General features: G+C 44.5%; 1 protein-coding gene across 3 annotated transcripts in view; it reads right to left on the bottom strand.

Moving 5' to 3' along the window:
- The window catches only part of PITRM1 (pitrilysin metallopeptidase 1), an 87,158-nt gene that overhangs the window by 38,585 nt on the left and 35,810 nt on the right, over window positions 1-12,763 (bottom strand). For all 3 annotated transcript variants that reach the window (XM_085883769.1, XM_085883771.1, XM_085883770.1), the window contains exons 11-13: window positions 10,957-11,085; window positions 10,668-10,781; window positions 10,325-10,421 (exon numbers count right to left, since the gene is read on the bottom strand). In XM_085883769.1, the coding sequence (XP_085739895.1) occupies window positions 10,325-10,421; window positions 10,668-10,781; window positions 10,957-11,085 (340 nt within the window). The remainder of the gene's footprint in view (window positions 1-10,324; window positions 10,422-10,667; window positions 10,782-10,956; window positions 11,086-12,763) is intronic.

The raw sequence follows: 12,763 nt of genomic DNA, 5'->3' as shown, positions 1-12,763 counted from the left end.
CATCACCTACACCTTCACTTCACTTCCTTCATCTCACTCTGACCGATGTCAGGGGTGGGCGGAGCCCCTGCAGAAACATGTTGCTCAACTTCTTGTGTGAGGGGCAGTCCTTTGGAAGAAGGCGGAGTTCAAGGAGGAACCGCACGGCGGCCCTCGACCAGTCAGCGTGCAACGTGTGAGGTGACCGTCGCCCGGCCAATCAGATCCTGTGACCGGAGGAAAGGGCTCCGCGTGACGTCACCACCCCCACCCGTGACGTCACCAACCCCCGCCCCCCCCAGGCCAATGAAGGAACTTGCAGCTCGTTTTGGCCAGTGAGAGAAACGAAGAGCGATTTTGCACGCCAAAACCAGCCAGTGAGAGAGGGAGGGTCGCGAGGAGGCACCCCCCCCCCTTCCGAAGAGGGGGGTATAAATATAGGCGCGGTCTGCATGTTGTTGTCCGTCGTTCTGCGCATTGGTTCCCCGCGCGTTGCTCTCCTGTCGTTCTTCGTGGCTGGTTCTCCTGTCGTTCTGGTCGCGCACGAGTTCTGGAAAGTGTATGTGCACGGAGGGTCTTCTCCCGCCAGCCTTCGCCCTGCCGACTTCACTCGCTTGGATCGGCCAGATCGTGTAGTGGGTCCAGTTCGGCCCCGAGGACCTGGTCCTTGAAGACCGCACGAGGCGGGCAGGTCCGAGATAGGTCTCAATAAAGAACAGCTGGTCCAATCATGTGTGAATGTATGTATGTATGTATGTATGTGTGTATGTATGTGTGTATGTATGTATGTATGTATGTATGTATGTATGTATGTATGTATGTATGTATGTATGTATGTGTGTGTGTGTGTGTGTGTGTGTGTGTGTGTGTGTGTGTGTGTGTGTGTGTGTGTTCGTGGCACCCGTCTAATAAGTAGTAAACTGTCAAGTGCTTTGTGATGAATATAATTGCATTCTCAATAGTCGGTTTAGTTCTGCTCTTTGTGTTCCCCTCCCTGCCCATTGTAAATAAATACCCCTATTTGTTCAATGTATCAGCTCGTTTTGTATTTCTTTCATTGGTTCAAGATGACGCATCATTGAGAATTAGTTGAAGCTGTTACAGCCCTAAGGGGACATTTGGACCGACGGTTCTTGGCGATTCAACTGCTCGGAATAGCACACGGAACGAGCGCGCGAAGCGGCTCGTTTTCGTACGAGTTCCGTCGAAGGTGAAATTCGCGGGAAGTTGGACCACGTGGGCATTTAGGTAAATTGAAATTGGCAATCGACCCTACCCCACGTGGTCTATACATTGGCAAATTTCGGTCTGATAGAGGACCCGTCGACTCCAGACTTATCCGGGGCGACGATCTGAATTCTGGGCGATCGGTTGAGCCGACTTGCGGCTCCATCCAGCGGTCGTGCCCGCGGTCGACGTCCCGGCCCCGCAACAATATAACTATATGTTGTTATGGACATATTAATTGTATTATTTCACCAGTGTTATAATCCAGTATTAAACATATAATTGTCAGGCAGCCTTCGACAAGATATTTACTCTGCTTCACTTCAAAGTTATTCAACAAGATATTCACTTAATCCTTGAAGGAATTTAGTGCTTTTGGGTGATGAAATTTGTTTTGGCTGTTGAACGTCTGGTCAGATCACAATGACACTTGCGAAGGCTGAAGTGCACCTCTGAAACGATAAACTTGAGATAAAAGGCACCAAAGGCTGCCGTGGCCTCGAGAATCCACAAAAAAATGAAGACAAAAAGGCTTACTGACAGCTTGAGGAAGATATAAAATACCAACAGTTTGCATCAGGAGAAAAGAGAGAAGAAAATGTAGAAAGAGAAGGAACAGCTGCTGTGCACTGAATTTCATGTGGGGAAATTCATTTTAAAACAGACTCAAACAGTAAAGTTGGAATGGGGAGTCCACTGTATGCGAACCTGGAATATTTCAGTGAACCCATTCCTCCTTGATGACAAAGAACCAGCTTCACCCTGCTACATGGTGGGTGGTGAGATTCAGTCTCACTTCTTCTGTTACACACGGCAAGGTATCATAGTTGCTGAACTCCCTCTACTCGTCGAATCTACTGCCCTGCAATTATCTCGGAGACGACTTCAAAGCAGGAATCTCCTCGCTGGTCTTATCGAGAAGACAGCCTGCCTGTTCCTTCACTCTCTCCTCACCTGCTTCAAGTAGGCATTGTCCTTCACAGCATGGAGCTCCTGAATTCAACCTCCCTCTGAGACAGCATGACCTGTGAAGTGGGGCTTTTCTCCATGCTCTGGTGTTACAAGGCTTTCACCCTCTGGAGTGACAGGAGCTGTGTTGCTCAGTGAGTGGCAGCCTGCTTCAAAGCGGCTGTCCTTGAGATTAAGAGGACGGATGAATGAGAGAGTAAAGGAGACCACTCAAGAAGAGCTGGCTGGATGATGCAGAGTGAGATGACTTGGCCCTTTCGCTTCGTTTTTTTTTCCACACCAAAGTGCTACTCACACTAGCTTGGATGAAACCACCAGCAGCCCCCTTCGAACAGGTCTGAACCCCATCCCCCTCATCTTCCAGTTTATTGGAATTCCCCGTAAATGTTGCTTTCTTGCTTTGCTTCCCTTTTCTTACCCTGGGTTCGATGGAGGGTCCATGTGTGTGATGCTGTGTCAGCCTTTCGTATCAGTTATGTGGCCGGTGTTTTACTTAATTATTTAAGTCAGTCATTGCAGTACCTATATGACTTGCTTATTATATCAATTTGCTTTCAGTGTACCCCATTCCTTGATGTAGTAAATAAATTGATTGCATTTAATTGTGTTTGAATTTGTGCCATTGTTCCATGGGGCTGTGTTGTTTAAAACTCCATTTAGAAGAGCAAACACGTGACGTTTACACACACATTTTGGAGACAAGTGTTCAAGTTGCAAGCCCCCTAAGTTGCCAGTATGGGAGTTTAGAACTCTACTACTTGTGCTCAACCTCAAGTTCAAGCTTCCAAAAACCCCTCAGCAAGCTTGCAGGCCTCAGCCCGGTGGGATGGGAATCGGACCGATGGTTGCTGAGCTGTGAATAGCACCTACGATCACTGATGTCATCACCTCCAACACTTGTAGTCAGGAGTGACGGTTTGGACCCTGGTTCAAATCTCATCACCCACAACAATATATATATATATATATATATATATATATATATATATATATATATATATATATATATATATATATATATATATATATATATATATATATATATATATATATATATATATATATATATATATATTGTTAGTTACCAGACCTTTCTGGTTGCCTGGTTCGGATCCAGTGAGTCATTTCAAAATTACTACAACAGTCCCCCAACTCAGAGATCTCCTGCCAGATACCGTGTTCAGAGGCGCATCACCATGCAAATTTGAGGTGCGTGAGATGAGTGAGTGCCATGCCGACAAGCAAACAATTGACAGATCTCAATCTTTGGTCAAGAAACAGTGTCATGTGATGCCAGCGTATCTCATGGCACAAGGACCACGACCGATTCTACCACTAACAGGTTCCACAGAGACACCAGATGAAACCGTCACAACAAACAGGATCAGTCAGAGAGGAGGTCATTTAATGCATGTATTTGGAACCACAAAAAGGGGTTGGGAATTTACAAGAAGCAATGTGCAGTTATAATCCCCTTTACCCACTTCCGATACTCATGCCCACGAAACAGAACAATGCACAGAATTCTTAGAGAGATAATTTGGGCACTTCATTCATTCGACAATAGGAAACAAATGGGGAAAACATGAGACAGATTGGCTGATCTTAGCGAAGAGCCCTGCAGAGCTCGTCACATCCCTCAACGGAGGTTGCATGGACCTGGAGGCACCATGGCACCAGGAGGTGTCAAGTCCCTACATGGCTGCCATGGAGGGTGCCAAAAGCCCACTCAGGTCTTTATTTGGACGCTCAGTTCATCGGCAACCTACACACGTCAGCCGTGAGGTTCGTGCCAGCAACCCACAGTACACTAGAGATGTTTCGGTGGCTCTGCTCTCCACCACATCCATGTTCTTCCTCCTCCACAAACACAAAGATCAGGATGACTGGCACCAAGGCACGCAGTCCTTGCAGCACCAATAACATGGGCGCCCCATTCCAATAACCGTAATACAACCAAAAAGATACCCCAGACACAGCTCGCCTTTAAATGGCCTTTTATTCGCTCCTTGGGGGCATTTGACCATGCCTTCAGGGCTCCTTAATCCACAAATTTGCATGCGGTCTTCTGGCCCATTGGATGCCTTTTGTGGGGGCGTGAACGCCTGTTGATCCACAAATTTCCCCTGGTGCAACAGTCCGGATGGTGCTGTCAAGAGTTCGTTCTCTTGTGGGGAGGAGAGGGGGAGGGACACAGAAGCCAGATGCAGGGAAAACTAGAGGGGGAGCACTCTGTAGAGTGCAAAACCTCCGCCGCCAATACTGCGAGGTCACTCAAGTGAACCTGATATCCTATTCATTCAATTTGACATCAACAGTGCTCACAGAGTTATAGTTTGCAACTTTCCCTTTTACATACTCAATTCATTCGTCATAACTCGATTCCTTGAGACAGAAATTGATTTTACATGGGTATATCCACCTGAAGTTCCAAAATCAGCCGCAATTATAATTTTGGCATGTTTTTTGTTGGAAATCATTTACATGTAGAAATGCAAAAAAATGTTTTTTAAAAATCGAAATTTTGTTGGAAAAAAAGTTGCAAAAAATTTTTTTTCTCTAAATTTTTTTTTGGGGGGGGGGGGGTTGGAAATCACTTAAAACATGTAGAAATGCAGAAAAAATTAAATTCAAATATTTTTTCAAAATTGCCGCCATAGCGGCCATATTGGATTTTGGACCAAGTCCAAAATCTAATGGCATGATCCTTGGACCATACCTAATCCCCCCACCAAGTTTCGTCGAAATCCGTCGAGGAGTTTTTTTTCCGTAATACTGTTCACAAACAAACAAACAAACAAACAGAAAGGGGTGAAAACAGTAACCTCCGATCTTCGATGGCGGAGGTTAAAGATATGGAGCAGAGCAGAGATACTGGGGGGAAAAAGCACACTCGGGACCGTGGATGGTCTATCTTTTACATACACAACGCATATCTTTCCACACTTAAATAAACAAGAAGCACGCATGTGCACACACGCATGCACACATGTTTGTGATGGGATTGGGGGGGGGGGAGTTATTTGGTCAGAATTGAACATGGGTGGGAATGAAAGATGACATGAGATGATGGGGATTTAATAAAGTCAGAAAGGCCATTCCACAAAAGGGGGAAAAGAGAAACACGAAAGTTGAAGTGGGCAGTATGCCTAAATTTATATAGGTTAACCAGGTCGGGGGTTACTGTAAGAATGTGTGCATCCTGGTGCAGTTTGGGTGTGTTGGAGAGCTAAAAGAGCAGAGGGAGCAACAACAGTTGAGAGGTAGTAAAGAAAGTGTGATATAACCTGTGATATGACATAAATATACTGAGTATTTCTTCCTAATTGTGGGTTATAATACCCATAATGTTGAGAGGTTTAGATTCCACCGATTCCAAGAGAGAGATGTGATACAAGGGTGTCAGCCCAGGAGAAGAGCAGTTCTCCAAAGGACTTGTAGATTTTGAATAGTTCTCATTTTTCACAACAGAGAATGCCCAGTCTGCCTGAGTTGGCTTTGGAAGCCAGCTTTGCTCTGTGGTCAGCTCAGGAAAGGGTGTGGCTGAAGGCGAGGCTTAGAAGTTCAAGAGATTGAATATCTTCCAGAGTATTCCCAATGAAGTAGATAGTTGGATTAATTTTACAATCCTTCTGGAGCGACAAGGTGAGACCGAGATTTAACAGAGTAAATGAATAAATACGAGTTCCCTTTTGAATAACTTCAATGTCGGAGGCCATTAGGCCCATAAATCCTGTGCAACGGCTGCCAACCAATGATTTTTGTTCGTGCTCTATCCTTTTTACATGCTGAGTGTCAAACAAGAAACAGCATGTAACGTTGTTTAAAATCTTTGGGATGACTTGGCCTGGGTCAGGTTTGAACTGCCGACCACCCAGACTCAGAGTGGATGCTATAACCATTACGCCACCGAAAATGGTATAAAATAAACCAGATGGGATTCAAATCATTGCCTACTACTTTCCAAACAGTGACGAACAGCTATAGCCACTTCAAAGATGTTCCATTTTCCAGACCGACATTTACTTAATTACATATCAGCAGAGTGACGCAGTTGTTACCTGCCTCCAGGTGGGATGGGGTACTATGCTGCATAATGTAGTCACCTGCAAAGAGGGACAGAGGGTTTTCCAGAGCAATGCTGAGGTCACTTATGCTTATGATGAGCAACGCTGGGCCTGAGACACTGACTTGGGGTACTCCAGCCTCGAATGGGAGAAGAGAGGAAAGAATTCTGTCGAAAGCTGTATGTGGCCTGTACATGATTGTGAAGGAAGTTAGAAAGCCAAACATGAAGATAGCCTTGTATTCTGCAGATAAAGAGCCTGGCAAGCAGAGCAGGTGAGGAACTGTGCTGAATACCCGATATTTGTCCAGAGAGAACGTCTTGACCTCTCGTTCGACATTGAGGGCCTCCAACCATTGCTGAGAAAGGATGGCCAAAGTTGAGAGACTGGGACAGAATTCAAACTGATGCTCAGAGATGAGGCTGTTCGAAGGGGGGAGGGGGGGAGAGAAAGAAAAAAAAAGAAAAATAATGCGTTTGTAGTGATGATGGAGCCTATTACCTTGCTTACAATCATTTTAAGCAAGCTTACAAGCTTGCAGTTGAAATTATCTGAATGAGAGTGATTACCGTTTTCTCGGCAGACGAGAGTTGGCCAAAATGTCTATTACACAAGGACTGACGTAAAAATTTCAGATCCACAACGAATGGCCATGGGTATGGAACCCATTAAATCCTCAAAATGTGTCTCTACTTAATCATCCATTCAATGTCAACATTTACATCACCACTTTCACCTAAAAAAATAAAATAAATACTGCTACTACATTCCCTAAACAGGTAAACACATTCTCTTGAAAGTATGGGTAATTTGTGATTTGTCTTCATTTATGGTTGTGTTCAACATTTAACACATGATTACACCATATCTGCGTGCACGTTCAAGTGCTAAAGGGTTAAACAATAGTTTGGCATTGGCAAAAGTTAACCTCGAGTTTCTACGACAGGGAAAAGCAGCAGCCAGATGCTCAACAGCCTTCACATCCCAAACACATAGCTCAGTACATTTGGAATCGATATGCTTCAGAAAGCACAACTAATTTGGAAATTAAAATGAGTCACATTGAAAACATTTCCACACAAACAATAGGTGAGTGTGTACTCGTTATCGATTGGTCAATTTCACACGTAATAGAACAGATTAACGTTTAATTGCTCACCCAATCGGCAAATGTTCCAGGCAATTATTTCTGTAGTGAGTTTTAAATTAACAATTATACAATGGATTTCACAAAATATCACACTTTGCAAAATAGCTCGTGGGTGGCAGAGAAAGTCCGCTGCCATCAGACATCTCGACTACACTCGGTACACGTTCAGGGCCGGGGTGCCGGCTCGGGGAGCAGGCACCCATGTTAAGTCAGGAGCTTGCCAGTAGATGGTAGGCATCTGAGCCGGTTTCCAGCGGGGCATGGCTAGGGCCGCTGTGGCTCGATAGTGGAGCAGGATTTGGGATACAGCGCATTGCTTTTCGGTCCTCACCCCACCCTTCGCCTGAAGCTTATAAAGGGGGGAGTGCGGAGCCGTAAAAAAGAGCTTCTTCTTCGGGAACCTGATCCGAGCGAGACTGCCATCCTTCGAGACTCCGTGCCATGCTGTTGATGTGCCGCCACCACCGTGAAGCCAGACGGACTCACCGCCGGCCACGGACGGCTAACCAGTGCGGAGCGCACGTTGCCACGAGCCCCGGCGAATAAACAGGCAGGAGACAACACGCCATATCACAAGGTGGGAACGCTCAGGCAGAGCGTCCCACATTACACATACAGACCTTCACACGGCTAGGTTAGGGATCTTCCTTCCCACGCATCTATTCTCCTCTCTCTATATACACCCCTCTATCTCGTGTTTCTGTGGACGCACAATGAAGAACGTTACTGACTCACAATCCCATTTTCTTCTGGCACGACACCGCACCTCCCCACTCCCACATCGTAGACACCAGTATCTGTCCAACTACCCCTTCCTCAGCATCCTGGGCCACGTTGGTCAGCCGACAGCACAGGTATTTAGAGGGTGCTCATCCTCACCTTTCTCTCTCTTGGCTCTCTAACTCTTCGTGTGTGTGTGTGCGTGTGCGTGTGCGTGTGCGTGTGCGTGTGCGTGTTGGTGCCTGTCCAAAATCAAGTAATATTGTAGAAGATAGTCGAGATAATCCTACTCTGTCTTCTTTTGTAAGTTGCCTTTTGCCGCACCCCACAGATTCCTTTCTATCCCCTGCCGTACATAAAATAAAACCCCATTCATTGTGTCATATACTTTTCCTTGCTTGGTTGCAAGTAAATGTGTTGTATAGAAATGTTCCCCGCTCGTTTTTGTGTATTCTTCCCTTGGTCCAGCATGGCCTGCACCCTCATTTAGCGGGGACGCTATTTCCCAACGATCTGTTTCCTAGCCGGTATGTGGTTGGCAGTTTCACTCGGCTGCATCTGATCTGGTAAGGTGATCCGGTTTGAGCAAGTGCATACCGAGGGCATGTTCCCCGTAATTACATCATGTGACCTTTAGGTAAACGGTATTTATTAAATGGAGGACCCTAAGTCAGGTGGTCGAGTTATTGGCATTTGCGGTCGATTATCAACCCACCGCGTCACAAAGTTATTCGAGTGCGACGGCCTGCAATTTTGAAGAGTCTGGTGGGAACCCAAGGTTGTTCACCCCTCGTGGTCTTCTCCCCCAACCCCGGGTCCACAAGTGGATTTGACATTCGCGGAATTTTTCAGGAATGTATCCCCCGCAAATGTCGGGGTCTGACAGTACATTATACATATCCCAAATCCTCCATTCATGCAGCGTTTAGTAAAATGTTTAAATCATTCTTCTGTGTTAACATTCATTTTGACACTGAAACAACATTATATTCACAAAATAGTTTGGATATTAATGAGTTACATGCATACAGTCATAAATCACCATAATGACTGAAACATGTACGAGATGCCAACCGCCCTGTAAATATTTAGACATTATTGCCCTTTTGAGGCATTTTGTCATCCATTGGTACCAACAAATACTGGTCACTGGCAATGGTTAAAGGTGATCAGTTCAATCAAGGTCAAAATACATTGGGCTTAATGGAATCAAAAAATTTGTCCCACAAACAAATAGTGGAAGAGAGGGCTAGTTCCACTGTACAATAACATTTCCAAGATCATGTTCAAGCTCAGCTCTTTACTCCATCCTCGGCATCAATCTCTGAATAGAAGCTACAATGCAATGTGAATAAAGCATCACCATCAAAACAAGCATCAAAACAATTGCACATGGTGAACAAATAAGAAGGAAATAGTTCGCAAAATATCTGTGAAATGCAAGTGTGAGATGTTTGGTAAAGGAGAGGATGTGAGAGTAATTAAAAGGAACAAGCAATGGAAGACGAGCAAAGAAATAAATAAATAAATAAATAAATAAATAAATAAATAAATAAATAAAACGTATGGAGCACAATAACAGAGGAATAAGGAAGATATATCCCAAATTTAAATCTGCATTGCATATTTATGTCACATGCACTTCATAGCCAACCAGCGACCCTGATAACAAGACGTGGCTGTCTCCAAGGAAATTAAGGGAATTCATTGAAGCTGCATTTTCTTAAGGATACAAATACAAAAAAATTGGTAATGATCAAGTTCAGAAATCTCAAGCTTTGAAACTTTGGTTCCTTTCAATGACGATGGAAATGGGAAAAAAATCCTGAAAGCAGGAAAAACCCTCGAGTGTGGACAATGCAATGTGACCAAAAATAAACAAACAAATAAATAATAATTATTAAAAAAAAAAAAAAAAAAATTTAAATTAAAACAGCACCATCCCACCCTCACATCCACACAGTATATTCAACCATCCTAATCTCCAATCCAAATTCATTCCTCCTCTCCCATAGATACATACTGTATAGTTGGTGCTTAAGACACCAAATATACCAAATTAAGGAAATTCCACGGGAAATGGGCAGTGCAAAAAAAAAAAAGGTTTTGAAACAATAAATCTTATTAATTGAAACTAAAGGTACAATCAACAAATAATTAGCAGTGGGAATAAACAAGCCAGTAGTTTTGTAATGACAAGATTAATGCTCACCGAAGCAAGAGTGAGACCAAAGTTAGTGGTCTGGTGTTTGAGGCCAAGCTCCATCTTGTGCAGCAAAGCCTCAACACGCTCATCTGTAAAGCCACTTCTGGATTGCACGGTGAGAGGGCAAGTACGTATTTGACACAATACGATGAACAAAGATTAGAAATGGCCAAAGGAAGTGCCATGCAAATGCTCAGCAGATAAATTTGAAGAACGTGTCCAATACATGTCACTGTACCTCATGCTTAGCAGTCTCATGGCAAGTAAGGTTAAAAATAAATAAATCAGACAAACACCGAATGGGCACTGCATGGAATAGCATGCTGTAAAAGTGCCACATAAAACGTACTCGACCACCTGGGCGATGACCTGGTCTATGACGTCCACAACCGTTGCACTGTCACCCTCCCCTAGACCTTGCAGTCCCACGGAAAACACCCCGTCTTTTGTATTGCCTTCATATCTGTGGATGAAAAAGAATTGCTGGAATGTAAAACCACTCGAGAAATCAAGAAATGAATAAGATTAAAAACCAAGGAGGAAGATGAGTAGGAAATGGTGAGAGCAGAAGATGAACATGGACAATCAAAGAGAGCAAAGAAAAACAAGAGTCAAAAGCTAGAGTACAAAACACCAACCCAATTGTGGGTGTGAAGTCGCTGCCAATCTGCGCCTCGATGAGGGCCTGGTAGAATGGTGCATTGGGACCAGAGACGAGCAAAGAGCCAAGAAGAGACAAGGTAAACGATTCAAAACTATCCGTGATCCTGAAATAGCAAGGATGGTCACAAAAAAGGGTCACGATCAAGCATAAAGTCAGATGGAGAAAATAAGCTGCAGAACCTCAAGGAAATTTTGCTGAGAAACAGAATTTAACATGACCATTATCAGGCTGCTTCTCTGCTTCTTCTTATTTCTTTAACGGCCACAATTATTCCCATGTTCTTGCGGTGTTGTGGGGTTGGAAGTGTTTGACCCAGTTCTTTCACAAACCGGCTGGTCAGGCCTGCACTCGACTAAGTAGTGAGGGCAAGAATTTGGAATTTGGCCAAGGTGCCTGCGAGAGCTCACCTACTCTTTGGAAAGGACACCATGGGACCTTTAACGTCCACCAACTAATGCCAGCAGTTGGGACACCCGGTTTAAAGGGAAACCCAAACGCAAACATTTTTTTCTGAAAACCATGAGTAACTTCTCAGAATGTTGAAACTGATCAGTGGGATTTGAAAGAAATTATTAGAGACAAAATTTGTGATGGAAACACTTTCAGGGGAATTGTAGAGCCAAAATGTTTTGGGTCTTGGGCGATTCAGAGGAACATAGCAGAAATGTTATTAAATATGAAAACGCCGGTCACATGATCACCTCAGCTCAGTCGGATTTGATTTTCCGTTGAATTAATGGCTTATAAGGGAGGGGTTTTGTATTCATTGATAAATCAGTATATATATTACATGAGCAGAAATACCCATCATCGCCCAACAGCATGGACACAGCGGACAAAATGGGCGATGAATGCTTTGTCCCATCATAGGCTGACCAGGTGCCTTGTATATTATGGGATCGTCCTGTTTCATACTTTCCTTTGACGCAATTTGTGTGCGTGCCGTGACACACTGTCATGTCCGTGAGGTGTCGATATCCCTCAAGAGTGGATGGTGGAGGGAGGTGGGCGAGAGGTGGTGGTGGGTACTGTGTGGGTGATTATGATGGGGGACGGTGGAGTAGGGATGTGGGATGGTGGTAGGGATTGTGGGGTGATGGTGGAGGGGGGTGTGGGATGGTGGTGGGGATTGTGGATGGTGGAGGGGGGGGACATCCCTGAAAGTTTTAGCATCCCAGGTGAAATCCTCTTGGAGGAGTAGATGATACATGATACATGCATACCTTTACTCCACTATAAATCGATGGTGGTTCATTTGATTTGTAGAAATTAGGGTTGATCATAGATAATTAGCTTCAGGTGCTCTTGTAGTAACTGCCGAACAGTGGCAACAGGTGTTTGATTCACCACTCAAATCATCCATGTACATATCCTGGTTGTTGGAAAGAGATGGTGTTGCAGTTTCGAGTGACTGCTGTTTCTTCTGCTTAATCATGGGGATGGCATCCTCTCTCAATCCTGGTGGATAAACATAAGATCTCACCATCTCTGTTGTTTCATAACAGCGCTTTGTAACATGTCCCGAGCATAAAAGCAAACATTTTGTCGGCCCGATACACGCTCAGGTATTTTGGACAAACCTCTTCCGATTTCCGGCAGACCGGGTGTTTCGGCCATTGGTGTAGCACCAAACCATCTCGGTTTGTATTACTGTACAAGCACCAAGGACGCATCGACTCGGCATATTTGTGGAAAATCGAAAATTGTTTGCCGTTCGAGTTAAATCGTACCGCGATGTAACCCGCAAATAATACCGATCTGGCAATGGACTCCCGGGTGTG

Source organism: Eptatretus burgeri, chromosome 6 (assembly GCF_056783735.1).
Source record: "Eptatretus burgeri isolate ZD-2024b chromosome 6, Ebu_testis_v1, whole genome shotgun sequence".
In the NCBI taxonomy this organism is placed as follows: domain Eukaryota; kingdom Metazoa; phylum Chordata; class Myxini; order Myxiniformes; family Myxinidae; genus Eptatretus; species Eptatretus burgeri.
This window is presented reverse-complemented; position numbering and strand designations above follow the sequence as displayed.